Raw genomic sequence first — 22,111 nt, forward strand, 5'->3', positions numbered from 1 at the left:
TTCGGCGGATAATTAGAGTTCCCTCGCGTCTATCGTCGGGCGTATTACACGCGGTATTAACAAACATCCCCTTTCGTTTGAGGAAACCCCGCTGGCAATTGAACGTCACGAAAAATTTTCAACTCGATGATAAACGCGTGCAGTTTGTTTTTCTTTTTTTTTTTCTTTTTTTCCCTACCCTTCTTTTTTATTCGGTCGTTCGGAGCGGACTAGCCTCGTTGAAATTTCAAAGTCAACGGCCGATATCTTCGTAGTTTCGCTGAATAATTTGACGAAACTGGTCGTCACGGCTTTTCGAATGATATTTTTCCGTTGATTTTACAACATCCCTAACTACCTGCTTTTATAGCGTATCTGGTTTTCGATATACTATATTCGATATTTTACGACGCTCGAAAGGGATTATGAAGTAGCTGCCATTGTCCCCTCGTTTTTACCCTACGCCCGTTAACCCAACGCGTTACTCGCAACTTACAACTATTTCTATAAATTTATATTACACGCGTTAACTATACTCTCTCGTTGAATGTAACCACCAGCCTTTTGTTTCCGGTCGGACAATGCCGGCGAACGAAACTGTACGAAGGTAGGTATGTATACGTATACCACCGTGTGTACGGTGCATTTCACGTCGCAGGTAAGAATATCGAAAGTGGAGCGTTAAAATATTTTACACGGGGATTATTTACGACCCCGACGAAAATTGGACGCTGAAGTTTATGGTTTCCGCGTTGCAGTAGGTTTTTTTTTTTTTTTTTTTTTTCCAAGAACATCGGCACCGCTCCGTACCGCAAGAATGATCGTTTTGATTCGTGGGTGATTTTATTGGACCCCGGAGGAATTTCGAGAAACGAACGGGAGGACCGCGCGTTAATGAATTTTCGCGAAATTATCGCGTCGAGGTTCGTTCGGGGGTCGGTCGAAGAGGATCGAAAATCGTATTCTACTTCGTTCGAGGTCGTTGGATTTTTAACGACGGGTGAATAATATCGGTGAACGATAGCCGGTTAGGGGGGGAGGTACGTCCTGAAAAGGGGGAAAATTTAGCCGAAGGAATGATCGAATTTGAATCCGGTGGGGTAATACAAATGTATTCAGCGGGTGATGAATAAACTCTGGTTTAATAGAAGTCGGAGGTTTAATCGTCGGATAATCCACCCGGAGCGATTATCCCCTTTTCGTTGTATTTCGCGACAGTGCTCGTTAGCGTTCCCTTCAGCCTCCCACCCTACCCGATCATCCCTTCCTTCTTCCTCTTCCCGTCGTCGTCGTCGTCGTCGCGGTGCAGCTTCCGTTGGCGCGGGTGTTGGATAGCGGGGTTTTGAACGGTGTAGCGAAGGTGGTAGGGGTCGTCGGGGGTCACCCAGTGGCGGGTTCGGGTTCGGGTTCGGCGGAACCGGGGGTGGGGGTCCGCGGGGTCTTGACACATCGTTCACGGGCTTGGTTAAGCGCAACAAAAGTGTCGGCGCGTCGGGTCGCGTCGCGTCGCGGCGCGCCGTCGGAGGGACGGAGGGACGGAGGGGCGGGGGGGCGGAGGGGCGAAGGGGGTTGGCGTCGCGGCGTGAACCGACAACCGCCAACGCTGCGTCATGGCGACCGACGAAGGTGGGGAAAATTTCGTTTACTCGGTCGTCAGGTGGCGGAGAAGGGAGCGCTGAAAACCTAAGGGGGGAAACGAGGGTTTCGGAGTGTGTACGTACGTACGTAACACCGGCGTTGGTAGAGTGGCAAGGTTTGTACGCCGGGTCTCTTCGTGCCTTCGGCCTTTGTACGGATGGAGAGAGGATCGGGAAAAAGGGGGGATAGGGGAAGGTTTAAACGAGGGAGGGACGAACGATCCCGCCATGGCCGTTCGTCGGACCAGTCGCGATTCAGAGCTCGAGGTGCGAGCTTCGATACGAACGCGATCCTTTCAAATTCCGAAATCGTGCGTTTCGCTTCGTTGCGAATATTTACAATTTATTTTTCGCTCGGTCGCCTGGTTTTACCCAATTTTTTGATTTTTTTCCAAAATTTTGCAAGTGAAATTTTGAAGTCCGAGTGAAGTTTTGAACCCCACACACCTACCCACCCACCCCCCCCGATACACGGTCGCGCGGATTTACAAACGCAGTTATGAACTGTTCAATAATTATTGTTTTTAAATATAAATATAAAAAATATAATTTACAACAACTGCGAAGCGATTTTATTAATAAATCAAGAGTGTGAAGGATAAAATAGAATTTTTTTTAAAATAATTGAATAACAATATTCTGTAAAACGATATCACGTGTATATATTTTATTTATGAATATAACATAGTTTTCTGGTGGAATATAAATTTTATTGTTCTTCTGGTGTATGTATACGTGTGTTTTATAATTGCAAAAAAAAAAAAAAAAACAAGTGTATTTGAAAAAAAAAGGAACAAGTGTTTCGAAGTGATTTCTTTGAAAAATATTTGACACCATGCTGACTTCGAGCGCAAATCAGTATCTCCGTCCGGAATATCTTACCCCTTTGCCAACCACGGTTAGTCTGAAAATTAATAAAAAACTTCTTCTCTCTTTGTTCGTCAATTTTTCATCAATAATTTAAATTTCTTCAACTCCTGTATTTAAAATTTGGGGAACAGTGAGCGGAATATCATGTCACGTCATTTTCCTTCAGCGGTAGCCTATTCTAAATTTGAATTTAAATCACCCGTGGCTCGCGAGGTACGATTCGGCGAACGATCGGGACGAGCGGGACATTTAAAAGTCTCGCCCGAACGATCCGAACGAAGCGGAACCGGGAAATACGCGAGCGTGAAAATATTTTATTCATCGAACTTGCATAAAACATATTTACCGTACGTACACGGACGTGAATAATAATCGTTGCGATTTTTATATCCGGTGCGTTTAACGTATTTTATTACACTTGCGATACACCCGGTCGGCAACTTTCTCCTCAATTATATTACAACACGAGACGAGCGTGGATTAATTAAACTATATTTTTTTTTTTTTTTTCTCTTCTCGCTATTCCATTTTATCATTACTTCAAATGCCGCAGCATCATCGTGTGTAGATCTCCATGTGGGCGTCTTCGCGTAACGAGATACATTCGTACGAACCGTATTCAAGTATATCTGTGACTAGCGCACGCACACACGCGCGATTTTACGTACGTCGCTTTCGTGCACGTTGATAACCTGTGGAAATTATTGTTGCAATATAATCGCCATTATGATTATTGCGCCGAGCGTTTTACCGTGTAAATTATGATTTATTGCTAATTGTACGTAGGGTTTCCTTATAGGCGGTTATTTCCCGTATATATTGCACACCTACGCGAATAATATGAGTAGCGATTTTTTTTTTCTGTTTTTCTTCTTTTTTTTTCTCGTCGATCAGAAATACGAGTCTTAATACACGCCGGGTTTTACGCCATAAATTATAAAACTTCTTCCGCTTATATCACCGTGTCTAATTAATTGCATAATTAATTAATTTTGTTAAGTCATGTACTACGAAAGTTTTTTTTCGTTCGACTGTCTTAACGAGACTCGTACGTCCTACACCACATCCTCTACGTGTAATTTATTTGTATATATATTTTTATTAATTTATTAACTACACGTTCTCACGGCGAAAAAAAAAAAAAAACTTTCACGAATTTTAAAGCGTACAACACATTTTTATAATCGCTCTTCAAAATCTTTCGACTAATTAGAAACTCGGTTACTTTCTCACCACAGCTTCTGCACCGCCGACGATGAGATACAAAAACGATTTTCCAATTTTCTTTCTCTTCGCAAAACGTCCGAAGTCCGGTGGACAATTTCGGGATAAACATTTTTTTGCAAAAAAATTCCTGACGCGATAAAATATATAATAAATAAATTTAATTTTTTTTTTTCTTCTCTCTCTCAATTTCAATTACGTCGCATTTTGTCAGATGCCGCAATATCAGCCGCGCGTCGTTTACAAGGGTGGTCCGCGTGCAGCGGCGTTTTTGCCTGTCAGTTTCGTGTTTACCGCGTTGTTAATTGGATTGAACAGAAATAATTCATGCTTTTCAAACGAAACGTAGGAACGAAGTTAACGCGTGTACATAACGTGCAGCCAACTAGGAACGTGCGTGTGCGTGTAAACGGGTACGTGTAGAGGTGGTTACGCGGCGGAACGCGAGACCGTACAGATATTTCTATTGGTGAATTTACGAGCTACAATAATTCACGCGCGTATCATAAATTCCGTGGGATTTTCAAAGCTGCTGCGCCACACCGCGCGTTGCACGTAAGGTAACAACAACGCGCAGCGTACCTGTACAACATATGTATCTGCCATAAAGCTACTACCGCACTTCGTCCGCGTTTATATTCCAAATGGATACGCGTCACGGGGTACGATTCGTATTTTCCCAGACTCGATGGCCGCGCGTGGGAAAAAGTTGTTTGTTTTTTTTTCTTCTCTCAAAAACTGTCAATAATTTCGCTCGGCTGAACTCTCATTTTTTTTTCGACACCCGTTACGAGAGGGTTGACCCCACGTGGCTGAAAGTAGATCGGAACATCCGAACGGGGTTTTTTTTTCTGTTTTTTTTTCAAATAATATTTTTCTCTTCTCATTTTTCAGTTGGACGCCAAGAAGAGTCCTCTGGCACTGCTGGCGCAAACTTGCAGCCAGATCGGAGCGGACCCTCCGTCAAGTAAGTCGCTTTTAGCGCCGTTGGACAAATCCGCTACGTGCAAATCGTCGAAAATTAATTCGGATCAGTCGAGAGAGAAATCCTCTCCGTCGATACCGCCGTCCGTCGAGTCGTCGTCCTCTACGTCGTCCATGAAGTCCAGTTTCAAGCCTTACGAGTCGTGCCTGGGTCGCGAGAAGGCTGCGAGCCCCGACGACCATCACCAGCAGCGGGCGCCCTCGAGTCACTCGTCCTCCGGCAGGGCGAGGACCCCCGGAAGCGGCTCGAAGAGGTGTTCGAGCAACCAGAGCGCCTCGTCGGCCAGGGCGGCCACCCCGCAAGGCGGCCGCAAGACCGCTACGCCCACCGGGGACTCCGTCACCAGGGAATCCCCGTGTTCGAGGTCGACGCATCCGGAGATCCACGGGTCCCAGGCGCCGGCCAACAGCCCCTCGCTGCCCTCGAAGTCCTCCTACAGCCCGGCCGGGGTACTCGCCATGACGGATCCCGCCCTGAAGGACATTCCGCTGGGCACGTTCAAGCCCGGTGTCTCCCTACCGGTGTCAACTTCGGCCGCCGCCGCTTACCTCGGCTACCCCTCCCAGCTGCCCATCGACGTGATGGCCAGCTCGCTGATGTCCCAGCATCACGCGGCCCTCAAGAACGGTCTGGGTAATCCTTACCTCGGATACGCGAGGATGAAGACATCGTCGGGCGCCGACACCCTGGTCTCCGTATGCCGGGACCCCTATTGCACCAGTTGTCAATTGAACTCTCAGCTGATCGCCACGTCGCAGGCCAGCAAAATGTCGACGAATTCCGGCGCCTGTCCGGCCGGCTGCGCCCAGTGCGACCACAAGCCCTCGGCGTCGCCCTACGGTCATCTGGGCGCCCACAGCCCGGTGGCGGCTGCCTACGCCCACGCCCAACTGGCGGCCTTGGCGGCGGCCTCACAGCTGCCCTACGTTTGCAACTGGATAGCGGGGGACGCCGCCTATTGCGGCAAGAGGTTCTCCACGTCCGAGGAACTTCTTCAGCACCTCAGGAGTCACACGAACGTATCGGGGGGCGGCGGCGATCCCTCATCCGCGGCCGCCGCCGCCGCCGCTCTCTCGTTACTCTCGCCACCGGGGCTACCGCCCTCCCACCCCCTGCTCTCGAGGTCGTACCCCACACCCCCCCTAAGCCCCCTGGCGACCGCCCGTTACCACCCCTACGGAAAACCCTCGCCCCTGATGCCGCCCTCGCTCTCGTCCCTCGGTATACCGATGCCGCCTCATCCACATCATGCGCCCGGTTTACATCCGTACTTTTCACCTTATTCACTGTACGGAGGACCGAGACTTGGAGCCGCTTCCGGCATGCATCCCTGAGCCTAACGCAACGTGGAAGAATACCGTACACTCGTCAACGATGAGCGTTATTCTTCCGCCTGAGCGAGAAGGGGGTGAAATATATATTCGAAAAATCGGATCAGAGGAGGTGTCGAGGATCAACGACGACGGGGAGTTATCGATTAATATATATATATATATATATATATATATCTTATAGCGTAGATATTATAAATTTTAAACTGTGATTACCGCGAGTCTGCTGATAAGAGAAAGAAAAAATGATTAATAATTATTGTTTGTTTTTATTTTTTTGTGTTTTTTTTAAATTTTTTTCATTCTTTATCTTTCATCGCCCGCAAAAATGTTTATACAAGTCTTGATAAAATATGTATAAAGGAAAAGAAATAATTGAACTATCGCGAACGAACGCGTCGTGTGCGTTTACATATAATTACGTCGATCAGATCGCGTATTAATTTATATCCGTTGATATTCACGATTGAAGTTGAACGATTTTATCGGTGAATTTTTGACCCGCGGCAGAGCGAGCTTGCGACACGAACAAGCGAATCGAAGGATTTTTTTGGTTCAAAATTTTTGACTGCTTTTTTTTTTGTTTTTTTTTCTTCGATCGACCACATCGTACCACCGAACGCCGCGCGATGAATTCGAATCGAATTTCAAGCTCGCGCAAGATCGTTCGTCGTGACGTCAATACACAAATTTAATAGTGGATCTCAATTTAAGCTCAATAATAAATAAATAAATCTATATAAGCTGTCCATATTACATTATTATAGCGCGCGTTGTAAACTTTCCAATCCATAATAAAACTATTAATAATATAATACGATGATCTGATGTAATCAGAATATGTCTGCACACCCGTATATATATTTATATACCTATATACATACGAATAACGAACGTATTCGACCGTGTATATTTATATATAAATTTATATATTCATATCCAATCATTTACTGTAATTATATTGTAAATTTGTTCATAGTCGTGTACCTACGTAATATATAACTATATATATATATATATACATATAAACGGATATATGTATAATTATATAAATGATAAAAACTAAAAATATGTAAAATTATCCGTCAAATTTTTCGATCGATAACACGTATGTGTATGTATTTGTTTACGCTATATACATATATGTATGAATATCATATATATGTATATATATGTATGTATGTATAAATAATATAGTTGTGTAATATTTCGATATAATCCTCTATTTTTGCTTAACCAAAGGTTTTTAGTAATCGATCAATCTATTCGTAGTAAATATGTATATGCACAAGACACACCACATAAATATATGTATAGAAGTAAATGACTATATACATATACATATCTATAAATACATATATATATATATAATTTATACATAGTGCAGTGAATACGTTTAAAATACACCTCTGTGTACCTACATGACATTATATTAAAAAGATAAAGGCAAAAAACGCGACTATTATCATCATTATTAATTATTATTAATTATTATACATATTACATAGTTATTGAATGTACATAGTTTCAGTGCTATTATCATTATTGTTCGTATTACAATTAATTATTACGATTATTTTCATTTTTATTTTATTTTATATATATATATAAAAAAATATTCGTCGGATCGGCATTGAAAATGTCGGAGTTGGAAGAATGGAGAACGAAACGAAACGAGAATAGGTGAAAGGAGAGGAGAGAAAAATTGATGAAATTAAAAATTAAAAATCTTATAAATTTGCTCAGTCATGTTTTTTACGTTACCGAACTATTCGTGTACCTATATAACGCATCGCTATATCGTTACAATATTATACACTTCATGTAAAATAATCATCGATGAAAAAAAAATATAACACGGCGAAGAGAAGATAGGCGAATCGATTGGATGACGTGAAGAGAAGATCAATCGATAATCTTTAATGACGTACGGGTGATCGAAATATATCCTCGCGAAATTTCACATTTTATCATTGTAATAAAACTCGAATGACCGAAGAAAAAGAGAAAAAATGAAAAGGCGGAAAAAAAAAACGTTCGTTGATTGTAATAATTTCTGATATTAAAATACTTGGACCTGTAACACGATTGTCGCTGTGAATAATCCATACGTTAATTGTTATATTTGGTAAAACTGGAGAGAACAGACGGAAAATGAAAGATTAATTAGTTGATACATATATATGATATACATATGCATATGGAAAAAACACACCCTCATTGTCGGCGAAGGAGAACAAGGGAGATGCGAAAGGGAAGAGAAGATGAATAAATAAATAACGAAAGAAAGAGAAAGAAATGAATTAATAACCTGCAAAACAATTATATATATATATAATAAATTAAATTGAAATCAATAAAAAAACGTAAATGATTTTTTATTCTAATTAAATTACACGTTATATTTATAAACGAGTATCAATAGTTATTCATTTTGGGAGACCTCAAATCCTCGCACAATAATCAATGCACACGATATTGTGTGTGAAATTTTCGAAAGTAAGTTATGAGATATTCGGAGGGAATTCGTGTTCCTCGGATTACCCGATGCAAGTGCCATCGCTACACGGCAATACACCGGATGACGCGGCTTTATACGCCGCGGAGAAACGAGCGCAATTTGTCGGGAAAAAAGTTGAGCGGTAAAATTAACGTGAGGCAAAAATTAAGCGCACCAGAAACCGGGTGAAGTTGGTCATATTGTAACGAAACGGGGACTCGCGTGTTGCAGCTATGACAAAAAACGACACGACCAGATGCGTCGCGACGTCTTACGAGATTCCGGAGGAATGAAAGAAAAAAAATTCCAAGGCCTCGCTCGCTTCTCTCGCATTTTCCTCGTCCGATTCTCGTTGCGGATCGTGTGGGAGGAATTCGAGGCATTTTCGGTAAAGTGAGAAATTCATTTCCGACCGAGTATATCGTCGATTTTACGCATTTCGAAAATCGAAAATATAAATAAAAAAAAAAAAAACCAAAAGACGGAAAAAATCAAAGAACAAACCGGAGTCAAAAGTGCACAGGCCGAGGACTTACTTCCGGTGCTGCCGCAAGAAAAAAAAAACAACTCCGAATCGAAAAAAACAAAGTTCAGTTCGTCTCGAGACAATTTTTCGGGCTCTGAAAATCGTTTTTGAAAAAAAAAATGGCGTCGGACGCCGGGAACACGGGCGATGTCGCGAGAATCGGTTTTAAATGTTTTAGTCGGTGGTTTCACACCGGTTCGTCGAATAATCGATCGTTCGGGGGTCGAAAGGGGGGGAGGTAGGTGGACGGGGGAAGTAGGTGGGGAGGAGGGTAGCGATCGCGAGCGGTCCGCCCGCAGGTCAACCGATTGATTCATTATTGAAATGAGCAAAATCACTCCGTCGTGTTTCACATTTGCCCGGCAAATGGACTGGAAAGCCGTTCGGACGTTTCGACGTGGCCTGCCGGGCGAGCTCGCGGCATTCCCACAATCAGGTTCACTCGCTCCGCTCCCGTACTTCCCTCCCTCCGATACGCGGGACGGAATCAATCTATATTTAGGTGGTTTTTTTTTTTTTTCCCTCTCTACACGTGTAGTATTCTCTCTCTCTCTCTCTCTCTCTCCCTCTCTCTCTCTCTCTCTGTACGACGGAAAATTCACGCACACCGTTGAGAACGCGAATATCCGTATACCGCATAGCTCGGCACAGCTGCCGCTGACAGCTCGGATACACTTTATATACCCAGATAGCAGATTTTGTTAGCGACGGAGCCGACGTAGCCGACCTGTACCGGTCACGTGTCACGTATATATATATATCCGTCCGCGTCTACGTGCAATTAAAGACGCTTATTTTTCCGTAGCTCGTGAAAAAATTTTTTTCTTCCGAAAACCGAACGAAAAAAAAAAAAAAATATGAACGATTTTTTCATCAACTTCCATCGTCGCACGTTACACACCGTATACATATCGTATGTATACATATACATATAGGTACGTGCACGAGCGATGCAGATTTTAATCGGGTGATTTAGGGTGATATTTTATAGAAACTAGGCGCGGTGAGAGGCACAACATGAAACGATCGTAAATTTTCTTTTATTGCCCAACGTCCAATGTGCTTCGCATAATAATCGTATCGGGGAGACGTATATACATGTATATAAGTGAAGTATAAAGTACACATGGGATAAGAATTATACATTACATATGTATATGCGACTCTCAACGAGAACGTAACGATGCAATTCTTGACGTGAAATTCGTATCGAGTCTGTTCGCTTTTTTCTTTTATTTTATTTTTATTTTGGAACCTTCTTTCGTTTTCATTTTTTACAATTTCCTCCCCCGTCCGATCGGGGTGGTTTCGAGCCCGCGGTTATAACCGAAAATTGATTTACTCCAGGTGCCTGGGGGCGCCGGATGCCGAGATGCCCCGAAAGTTTGGGGGGGGGCAATAAGAGCGGCGGGCGCCCCGGGGCTGCTCTCTCGTTTTCGCAGAGACGACGAATCTTCTCCACGCCTCCCCCCCCCCCCCCCCCCCCGATATATATATGTGCGTGTGTACATATACCCGAATACTCGAATACCGCGCGAAACTTACTCCCTTTGAACGGAATCGCATCTTTGATTTCTCGGGCGTGATAAATTCACGCCAAATTGAAAGGAAACCAATTGCAAATTGGATCGATCAATCCCAAGTCTATAAAGCTCCTCGAACTTCGGACTCTCCTTTCATCCGCGATTGAAACTTTCATTTATTATTCGTTCGTCGACTTCTTCGCGTTTTTTGATTTTTTTTTTTCTCTCGTTCTCGTCGTCTCGTTCGTATCGAGACTCTCGCGATCAACGGTATTCGATTCCTTCTTTCGCGCCTATCGAAATCCTCGGAAAATGCTTCCTCAATTTTCCCTCCCTCATTGTCTGCACGCTCTCGCTCTCGGACGGAGGGTTGGACGATATCGCCCGAGGGAAGAAAAGGAGGAGGAGTGTAAACCCGGATGACGACAAAAAAAAAAACAACGAAACAGGTTCACTCCTAGATAATAACGACAATAATTATCGTCGGTGGAGGCACCTCGGGCCAGCGGACGTCCGGAGGTTGTAACTTCTGGCCTCGTTTGTGTAGCGAACCCTTTCGATGCGGGGTGTTGCAGGTTGCGCGCGGGGGATGGGGTGGAGGTGGGTGAGGGGGGAAGGTGAAAGTCGACCTTCTCGTAAACGAGTTAGATGCTCGTAACGCAGTTAGGCTGATTGGTCCCGCGATTAGGAAGCAATTACCGCGGCAACGAGATTATGTGGCCACCAGTTACGAGGGAGAGACACGTTCCCTGACACACGTGTAAACGTGTGTGTGTGTGTGTGTGTGTGTGTGTGCGCGTGTCGCGCGAGGGAGGAAAATTTCGGAGGGAAACCGTAGAGCGGTCGAAATCCGAGGGAGGTAATCGCGCCGGATAATGAGACCTCGCCGAAGACAAAATTCTCGAATTACTCGGACGAAATTTTGCCTCGTGTGTTCGGTCCGAAAGAGAAAATTTTTTTGGAAAATGACCGGGAATTATTTCGTCAATTTTTTTGTATTCAATTAATGATGCGTTTGATTTTTTGCTCTCGAATTTTTGAAGTTTGATTTTTGAAGTATTTTGAAGTAATTTTTGAAGTATTTTGCGTAGTTTGAAATTCGAGAAGGTTCGGTACAAAGGGAAAACACATCGCCGATGGTATTGCGCAGTCCTACGATAATCCGAAACGTAATACGTGAACCTTGGTTTATTTTGTCGCCAGTTTCGCCGGCAGGTACTTACAAGCCCGATAAGCCACGGCGGCTGATCGTCAGTACCGGGATATCTTCGGACGGGAACAGACGCGTGATAAAATTACGTTCTAATATTCTAACAATGAGACAAAAATTAGAGCTTCGGGAATCCGGGAATTAAAATAAAAGTGCAGTGACCAGTCTCGAGTGCAGTAAAAGTGCAACAACGAAACAAAAAAAAAAAAATATTTCGATTTTGTAGTGTCAATTACCCTCACTAACAATTTCTCCACAAAATCCTATGGTGAATTTCGACAAATTTTTCCAAATTCCTTCACCTCGCAAAATAAATCCGACGAATGAATTCTAAATTTTTTGATTCTTCAAATTTCTCTTAGAAAATTTTTCCTCGGCCCCCCGACGAAGCGAATTCACTTTTCGAATACATCGGAGCGTTTCAAAGAGATCGGACGCTTTTCTACGCGAGGTTTGTTGTCGCGGTGAAGAGACCCAAGGGCGAAGGGGTCGGAGCGCCGCGCGAGGGCTGAGGAGGGGTGGGGGGGTCTGGTAATCGAAAGCGTGTTCCGGCTTTATAGGTATTTGTACAACACAATTTGCCCGGGGCATGACTGCTAACAATACGTTGCGGCCTCGACGTTGTTGACGTTTTCGTCGCGCTCCAGCGTCGTCCGTTCGTTTCGTAGTTCTCTCGTTCGGTGTTTTTGTTTGTTTGCGTGTGTGCGCGTGTGTTTCTGGGGGCCCCTCTTCTTCCGTGGGGACGTAGGAAATATTGCCCGTATTAATCGATTATACACGTCTCACGGGGGCCCCGGTATATATATATGTATATATAACGCTGCAGTTGACGGTACACGCGGAGACGCTGTGACGAAGAATAATACCAGGGGGGGGGTCGGGGGGTGAAAAATATATACGTGTATTGTAGAAAGAGAAAAATCGGCGAGTCGAAAGCAAACTTTTCAGCAACCCCGTGAAACAGGGTGAAACGCACGCGTGATTTGTTGGCCCTTTTTGTAGAAGCATTGTTGGCCCCCATTGTTGGCCCAATGTGGGGCGGTCGCTTTGTCGGTATACCTACTCATTTATGACGTCCATTTTTCATTATTCGCTAAAAATCCACGACGAATTATACGCGTATCGTGGAATTATTTACCTCCGCGTAAGTTGGGTGGTAGAATTCGAACGCTCTCACCTCACCGAACGGCGTCTGTGTACCCGCCCAATGCGGAGTTATTCGAATCCTCTCTGCGTTTCGGGTGCAGCTTGATATTTTACTCATTTTTTTTTTTCTTTCATATTTTTGTATCGCCCCTCGAATCGATCACACAGGCGAATCTCCATTCTCATCCCCGTGGTGTCTTATGTATTTGAGAAACCGCAAAATCAAGTCGAGGTGCACCCACCTTCACCTTCTCTTATTTATTTTTTTTCCTCCGGACTCCGTCTATAACGTAACGGGAAAACTAGACTAATTTCATCCCCGCGTGAAAAAAAACAGTGTCAGCAAAGAAAAAAGGAGGAGGAAGAAGAAAAAAATCACCGCGAATTTCAACGTGCCACAGGTGAGTGAAAATTTTTTATTTTCCAAAAGTCTAGTCATAGAAAATGTGCAAAAATGAAGGAAAACAGTTGCGGGTAGAGTAGATTTTATTGCCTCGGTTCGTCGAGTGTTTCGAGCGACGGACATGAAGATGTGTACAAAATTAGGGGCCGGGTATAGCGGTGGTGAAGCGGATAAAAGGCAAACCGAAGGTGAAAAGGTATGTTGGGTAAAGGGGAGGAGGATAATCGGAAACGCACACGCACACGCACGCACGCACACTCGCTCGCGTTTCATCGTCCGGAGAAAGAAAGAAAGAAAGGCAGAGAGCAAATAAAAAAAAAAAGAACCAAAAAAGAAAAAAACTAATTAATCACGGGTATTATACCGTAGTCGAGAACTGGCCGGCGTACGGTCGAGTGAGCGACAGACGACGACGACGACACAAACAGCCGATTGCTCCCTGCCAACCTTTATAATCAAACGATTAATCATTTTTTGTCCAGTCAAGTTATTGCGACAAAATCAAGCATTGATGGCCTGACAGGCAAAATGTAATACGTACGTGTCACGTACACACGCACTCGAGCCCCGATATACACGCGTATATACATACATACGTATATGGACACACGTGTGTGCACGAGGTCGAGCTTTCGTCTGTGAGAAAGAAAGAGATGAAAGGATTTCGTTATTGTTATTATTATTATTATTGTCACCGTTATTATTCGGAGACGGGATTGCGCGTCGCCGGCTCTTTATAAAACGTCCAGATGAACGACTTGTAATTTGTTAGACGGTGTCAACTTTTACTTCAACATATCCATTGTGTGTGAGTGTCGAGTTAGTGAGCGGGTATCACGAATGTGGGTAGACAATTGGCTCGTTGATTCGATAAAATTGTCGGTTGTTGTTTTTTTTTTTTTCTTTTTTTCTTTTTTTTTTTTGCATTCGTTTGGTTCGATTTTTGTCGCGTCCGATGTACAATTCAATTCTTGACGACGCTTCGATCGCTCGACGATCCGCGTAAATCCGTAAAAATTCGGCGACGCCAAACTCAAAAGCTGGGATCGGGAATCGGAGGTCGGGGGAAGGAAAGTCCGAGTAGGTGACCCCGAAAGGAACTAACGGACTCTCCGGTCGGTCAGCACCGATAGAATATCCCCGTCGCACTGGCCACGCGGTGTATGAAACTGACTCAGCGATTTAGATAAAATCGATCTTTCTTTCTTTCTTTCTTTTCCGACCCGCCTTCATTAATCTTACAACGGAGTAATTAATGTCCGAAGTCACGGGGACCGTTGGCACCCCTTCAAATCGTGACTCGACACTACGGAGCGTTGTACGATTTTCGAAAAGTGGAAAACCACAATCGACGGTTCTCGCGATCGATTTTCGTTCGCAGTCAAAAAAAGGAAGTTCTTTTTTCTTCTTCTCACGAAATAGACTACCGTCCCCGAATTCTCAAAAACCGAAGTTCGAAGTGCGTGAAGAAAAAGAAAAAAAAAAAAGGAATCTCTGCTGTTCATTTTTCCGTACACCTTCGTTGATGATCGGGCGCGTATACAGCGGCTTTTAACGGTAGCGTAACTATAAGTAGAAACCGGGACGTTGGAATTCGCCGATCGGAATGCGATACAGAAGAATGCAACGGAGTGCACATCTCGATGCCGAGAAACGAAAAAGGAAAAACGAAAAATAAAAACTAAAAACTAAGAAGAGAAAATGTGAATAAGAAGGGGAGAGACGCGCGCAGCCGTTTGACTCGAGTCACATCGGTAACGTTTTTGGCGAAACTTCCACCGATTATTTCTTGCCTTTATCCCTACGTGTTCCTCTTCCGATCACTTCCCCCGCATTTCTTACCTTACCCTCCCGCGGTCGTTTTCTCCGCAACGCGTACTCGCTTCTGTTCTCCTAAGGGATGAAAACTGAAAACTATGTAACGTTCGTGAACTGGTTATCGCATAGGGTGAATACTCAATTGTGAACTAAATGCAATTCATGAATAACAGGTGAGAAACTCTCCGAGGTGCATTTACACCACCTCGAAGAGGAGGAGGAGGAAGAAGAAGAAGACGACGACGACTCAATCGACTGGTTCGAACACCCCTCATCGAAAGACTCCGGACTGAACGCGTTTTTACAATTTTTGCCGTTCGGTCAACAGCGCCGACCTACGCGAACCAGTCGGAATTTTCAAATCCCATGGAATTCCAACGACGATTCGGTGAGTAAATCACCGTCAAGTTAACGACGTTGTTTCACGCATTTCGCGAAACATGCGGCCGACAAATTCAATCGTAGTTTCATTACACATCAACCTACACTTATCCCGTACAAAGGATAACGAAAATCTCCTTTTATCCCGCCACAGTAATTTTTATTACAAATGGATACCCGGAGCCTCTCGGCTCCTCTGTAGCCCGTTGTAAAAATCCCGGAAATGAAGTCCTCGCGAGATTTTACACGCGTCACGCGCGGTCGTGTATCATTTGAAACAGTGATTTTCGGAAACCTAGTAGTTGTATATCCTGTTTCTTTTTTTTTCCTCTTTTTCCCTCCCTATTTTTTTCCGTCGCGAGCTGTTAAAAAAAAAAAATTTCGTTCATTTCTCTTCCATTCCTTCGGTACAAAAGGTACGTTCCGTCGCTACCGTTGTTCTCGGAGGATTTCGAGAGAAAATCCTCGCCGGTGGTATTAACATCGGCTCCTGGATACGCGGAGAGAGAGTAAGTAGTAGTACGGCGCAAGCCGCGGCGGTCAGGAAACCGGAGACTCTCTAATCCCGGGGATGTTCTCACCGAAACCCGGGTTAACTAGGTAGAAAAAGAAACGTGGCGACCGAACGAAAGAAAACAGAAAAAAAAAAAATAGACGAAAAAAAATACAGTTACTTAGTTTCAAGCTTTGTTCTATACGGCCGGAAATCTCCTCTCCGCGCGTAGCACCTCCGCTTCGCCGAGTTTCCTCGCTTATTATTCGTTAAAGAGAGCGTAATAAGTCGTCTCGGTATTTCGGACAACGAGGAAGCAAAAATGAAAAAAAAATGAAAAATCAAAAACGAAGTCCGATGAAAATTATTCGAAAAATCCGCCGATCGTCGTTGTCCAAAATGTGTCCCGTGTCGCCGCGTAGACGTCGATCTTCTCCGTTGCGGAGTTGGAAGAAAAAAAAAAACGAAAAAAAAGAAAAAAATGACAAAAAAGGTCGCCGAGCGACATATAGGAATAGAAAAGCAGAGGAGTACGGCGTTGGGTTGATGTTACGAGGCGGTGTCGATGAGAGTGAGCCTTGGTAAAAGATTGATGAGGTTGGTCTGACGTCTTGGTAGACAGTGATATATTATGACCGTGTCCTAATTCTATAATCTTGTCGTAATAAAGGTCATTATTATAATGCCTGTCTTCGGGTAAGGATGATCCGATGTGTTCGGTGGAAGAGAAACTGCTGATTACCGTCGAGCGGGGTAAGATCGGCTCGTAACGTGGTCGTCGTGTCCCGGTTGCTCGCTCTCCGCGTTCCGTACGGGGAACACGAGAGCGAGAGACTCGCAGTCAGTCAGTCAGTCAGTCAGACAGACAGACAGACACTCGCGAAGCGGCGTCGGGTTTCGGTCACGCCGAGGAAAAATGATTGCACACGTTTATTTGATTCCTGTTATTTTCAATCATTACTTCCCCGAAAACCTGTTGCACAACCTTCCATACGAAACATAAGTCGCAACCTTCTTTTTCACCTATAACGCACCGTAACGACCACCACCACCACCACCACCGCCACCACCGCCGACGAAGAACCCGCGGGTTCGGGCGCAGCGTATAATGCTTGTAATCAACGGCCAAATAACCGGTTCCAACGTGTACCCCGTATTTTGGGCGGTTTCATATCGCGTCCTTACATTATGTATAAAATTTCTATGTGTACCGGGATAACGGGGGGGGGGGGGGGAGGGGGGTAGAGACGGACGGACCGAAATGGACGCGATTCGCCGATATTCCGCGCGGTAAAGGGTTTTTTTTTTCATTCGTGAGTCCGAATGATTTTTGGTGATCCGCGGGTTGTAATTGCGAAAAGGATTGACGCGTGGATTTGTATTCGGTGCTAAAGTACGGTGTACGTAGCGTATAGAGAGTCTCTCGACGGGCGATCTCGAGTTTTTCGAATTACCGTGATTAGACAAATCTCGTTATACACGAGTGTAATTTTCACCGCCGACGATAAAGATCGTTCAACTTCCAGGAACCTCTTTAACGAGCCCGACCGACCGACCGACCGACGTTCACCACTGTTATTACGCGTCTATGGTATAAAAGTGCCCGCTGATTCACGTGCTTCGACCACGCATTTTTAAAACGTTCGCCCCCTTTAGCGTCCCAAGTGTATAGTAGGTATATAAGTATAACGATCGACCGACGACGACCTTAGATCGCGTTGTAGAACTCGCCGCGCCGCGCCGAGACCGCTGCCCCTGCAATCATTTTCCCCAAGCAAAAATCACGGACTCTCGAGAACCTCCGTCCTCCTCCGACGACGATCTACCTCGAAATCGAGGAAAGAAGAAGCGCGCCGCCGATTTTTTTTCCTCCTCCTTCGATCGAGGACAATTTTTCCTTTTTTCTTTCCCTTTTTTCTTTTCTTCTTTTTTTTTAAAAGAGAGATCCGTCATCGGCACGTCCGTGTCCGCAGGTGCGAGAAGAGGGTCGATCGTTTAAGCGGTTTCGCGGTTCAAATCGTCGTTAATCGGATGTTTGGTCTGTGATCGCGTTGAGTGTATCCTCGTTGTTTTTTTTTTACCGGTCTTTGATCGCTTTTTTTCGACGTAACGAATCCGAGGTACGACCTACCTACCGGAACGGAAGAATCTCCGGTAGTCTGACAAATGGGACTTTCAACGTCCGTCGTCGTCGTCGTCGTCGTCGTCGTCATCGGCGTGACCGTCTCGCGTCAAAGATTCGAACGATTTCCCGCGATTTTCCAATTTTCTCGGATCACCGCGCGTTAAACGATTATAAATACTACGCGTGTACGGTAGGGTGTTTCGAAAGAAGAGAAAATTTTTTTTTTTTTTTTCTCTCGATGGTGTCGAAAAGTTAAATAAATTTGTTACAAAAGAGACGCAAAAATCATTTGTTCGATATTTTTAACTTTTATATTTATGGATTTGTGCTTTTTGTGAATTACGTACGGAGTAAAAAAGCGAAAAAAAAAAGTTAAAAATCTCAGATCAACAGAATTTAATTGATTTCACAAAAACAAAAACAATATAAATATAAAGTGTGATTGATTTTTTTTCGCAAATTTTATTGGAAAATATTTGAAATTTTTGCTCGATGTTACTTTTGATCGCGGATATCTTTCAAACGGTTGATCGGAGGAACTTTGACTTTCGGACGTTTTTTGTAGAGCGTGAAATTTCCTATGAAAACCTCTCACCGGGATGTCGCGGTAACAAGCCGTTCCGAAGTAATGAAAATGCAAAAATGAAAAAAAACATTCTTCCTGTGTTAATCAAATGGGAAACCTACAAATGGATTGAGGCCAAAACCTTAACATCAATATTAAGGGCTCTAATGGGGGTCAAAATTCTTATTTTTAAATCTCCTTTCAACTTTTCGACACCATCGAGAAGAGAAAATTTTTTTTTTTTGAAACACCCTAGTATACAGTCCCCAGAGAATCTTGACCGAAATATCGGCGAAATACCGTTCGCTGTGCACGAAGCATCGCGAAAACTCCTCCGGTACATTAATAAATTTCACATACTTACCAGCCGCTCGCGATCTTAGCTGAACACTTTTCTTTTCCAAAGGGGTTTTGCGGACGCTAACCAAAGGTCGGGGTGACTGAGAAAAAAAAAAAAAAAAGTGTCGTCTTAAGGGGATGAAGCGGGGCCGGGGGGGAGGGAGGGATGCGGAGTGGCGCGATAAAAGCAGCTCTAAATAAAGCGGTATGTATGGTAATCGGCGGGACGTCTTATATTCTTATACGAGGGGGGTGGAGGGGGTGGGGGTGGAATAACGGACTTTGCGCCTCGCTCCTCTTCGTCGCGCGGCTAGTGGAGAGCATATTCCGCCGGCACATATCCCTATGGCCCTCCGAGGAGTGCTTGGAAAGAGGGTGTCGATGTCTTCCAGGGCTGTAAGGAGGACGGAGGGGTGGGGGGGGGGGGCGAAACCCATCAAAATACTTTTGTATCGTCCTGCCGCGGCGCTTCCCGATAAGATACTTTTACACCATCCGACCCCCCCCCTCTCCCGTTCACCTCGTTTTATCCGACGACGTTATTTTATCCGACGTCGCCGTCCGCACTTTCGAAGCTTATACCGCGTTTTTATTGAGCCCGCTGTACGGTGTAGGTACACCGCGCGAAGTAAACGGCGCGCCGGAATTTAGACCGATTAGGAGTAGCGATAACAAATTGATCCGCGAAACAAGTCGATCTAAACTAGTCGGAAAATTAGACGGTGGCTCTACGCGTTCGGTTAACAACGCGTTGCGAAAATGAACGATCATGGGGGAAAAGGAGGATAGTAAGGATTCTCCGTGGTTCGAGTTACGTTCGTCATTCCTTCGATGACGATGGGGGTAGGTTGGCTGGTTGGGCGAATCGCGTGCGCTCGGAATTTCCGTTCGGTAGCCGTTACGGATCGTCGTCGGGGACCGGCAACATTATTTTACGCCTCTTTGCGAATCGGCGCGCTCATTTACATTTTATTGGCCCGTTCGCTGGTAAACGTCGTCTCGAGACTTTATAATACGCCGGTATACGCGGACAAAGCGCTAGTCGAACGTTTTTATCGGCAGCCATCAACGCGCGCCCCCCGGCTAGCAGCTAGCTAGCGTTTCCCATGACTTTGAATAATAATATCGACGGGGCGGTTTGTAAATTTCGAAAGAAAAGAAAAAAAATCATCCCCGAGAACGTATTTCGGCGTCGGGGAAAAATTTACAGCGACCGAGAAAAACGCCCTGTGACGTGTCTCGGTTCGATCCGGAAGAGCCAGCCAGAAGAAGAAGAAGAAGAAGAAGAGGAAATCCGCGCGAGCGAACGTAATTCGAATTCCTCGTAGAATAATACGCAACCCTCGAAAGTCTAATTACCGGGCCGCGAGACCCGCGGGGGGGTCTTTTTCTTTGACACCTGAATAGCTCGGAGGGTTCGGTCGGGTCGTACGGTTCGCGTCGGCGGTTTTTCTTTGACGGCGGGGAGCAGTTTTCTTCTTCGCCTTCGCCTTCTTCGCCTTCTTCTTTCGTTCGCCCTCTCGAAGTGCGAAGTTGTCTCGACGCGTCGGGACGTCGTAGCGAAAAATTTCTCACCTCCGTTCGCGAGTCTAAATTGAATTTTTATTTACTCGTTCTATTTATTTGTATTTATTTTATTTTTTTTTCTCTTTTCACCTTACTCCCTCACTCTCCCCCTTCTCTCTTTCTTCTCTCTTTCGATTCTTTTCACTTCGACTCGAACGAGTAAGCGAGCAGCAGCAATGCCGTAAGACGGAGGGGTACTTTTCGATGGTTATCTGTCCGCGACAGCCTCTGTATACTTGCGCGGCGGGCTCATTATTTTTAAATTGGAAGTGTGGAGTGCATTACCACTTGCGAACGAAAATAAACGAATGAAAGAAAACGATGAGAAGAAAAAAAAAAAAAAAAACTTTCCTCAACTGTACAACACAGCTATTCTATACGTGCGCACGTACCCACGTTATATCGTACACGTTGAGCGATCGGCGGGTATTTGAAATCAAATTAAGGGAAGATAAAAATTTTTTGGGGGCAAGGGCACGACGTCGACGACGACGATGAGTTGTCGAATTTTCTTTTCTGCAATTAAACGCAATTTCGTGCCCAAATCGCTACAGAGTTTGTTATAGTTTGTTAAAATTCTGCCCTACGTTCCTCGACGATCCTCTCTTTCTTTTTTCCCAACCAACGACTTTTCGAAAAATCATCTCCAAAAAATCGCGGGACGTCGACGTACGACATGCGGAGTAAATTTCGGTACACTTTTTTTTTCCCTAAAAAAAAAAAACCTACTGGAAATAGTTGGAAAGTTATCCGGCGCGCTACGAAAAATTTCCAAGCGTCGTTGCGTCCCGTCGAGGGTAACTACTAGTCGGGCAGTCGAGTCACGTGTGGCTCGTATAACTCAATTCCAATATCAATTTTGATAAATATTTTATGCATGTTCTCTTTTCGATGAAATTTATCGCGCCGCGTCGTACGCTATATACAGATACAACATCCCCCTACCCCTCACCATCCTCCCCCCCCTCCCCCTCCGAAAATCCTCGGCGTGATTAAATTTCTCGAATCGAAATATTTTTTTTTTTTTCAGACCAGCCGGACGCGATCCCATCGGACTCTCCTCTCTTCGTCGCGTGGTCGTGTAACGGAAGGAAGGAAGAAAAAAAAAACAAAAGGGTGGAAGCGAAGTAGGAGCAGCAGCAGCAGCAGCATCAGCAGCAGCAAAGGTATTATAATATACGTTAGCGATAAGGTCGGTGCATTTGGTCGTGGCGTCGCCTGGCGGGCGTGGAGAGTCGTCGCGCACACGATCAGATAATACAGATCTGTAAGAAAAAAAAAAATCCTCGGGGTCTTCTTCCACGGGACGCTCACCGTCCTCCGAAGGAACGAGGCGAAGGTGGTTTGGCGGTGGTTGTCGTACCTACGGGGTCCTCCGTGCGCTCGGGGCGGTCGGCGATCCGACTCGGAGGAGTCGCTGGGCCCGGCACCTCGCCGTCGCCGCCGCTGCTCCCGCGGTCCGGCCAACAATAACTCGACAACTCGATACG

General features: G+C 44.9%; 1 protein-coding gene across 1 annotated transcript; it reads left to right on the forward strand.

The window, feature by feature from the left end:
* Window positions 1–1,591: 1,591 nt before the first annotated feature.
* On the forward strand, window positions 1,592–8,315 carry LOC105684738 (zinc finger protein Elbow). The gene is made up of 2 exons (XM_012398394.3): window positions 1,592–2,514; window positions 4,605–8,315. The coding sequence occupies exons 1-2, from the start codon at window positions 2,452–2,454 to the stop codon at window positions 6,027–6,029; spliced, it is 1,488 nt and encodes a 495-aa protein (XP_012253817.2). The 5' UTR covers window positions 1,592–2,451; the 3' UTR covers window positions 6,030–8,315.
* The last annotated feature ends 13,796 nt before the right edge of the window (window positions 8,316–22,111 follow it).

This window comes from Athalia rosae, chromosome 7 (assembly GCF_917208135.1).
Source record: "Athalia rosae chromosome 7, iyAthRosa1.1, whole genome shotgun sequence".
Classification (NCBI taxonomy): domain Eukaryota; kingdom Metazoa; phylum Arthropoda; class Insecta; order Hymenoptera; family Athaliidae; genus Athalia; species Athalia rosae.

What these genes read in the sequence shown, in the direction of transcription:
- LOC105684738 (XM_012398394.3), top strand. Translation starts at nt 2,452, where the DNA reads ATGCTGACTTCGAGCGCAAATCAGTATCTCCGTCCGGAATATCTTACC. An exon ending in TTACCCCTTTGCCAACCACG is followed by an intron (nt 2,515 to 4,604) that starts GTTAGTCTGAAA and finishes CTCATTTTTCAG; the next exon opens with TTGGACGCCAAGAAGAGTCC.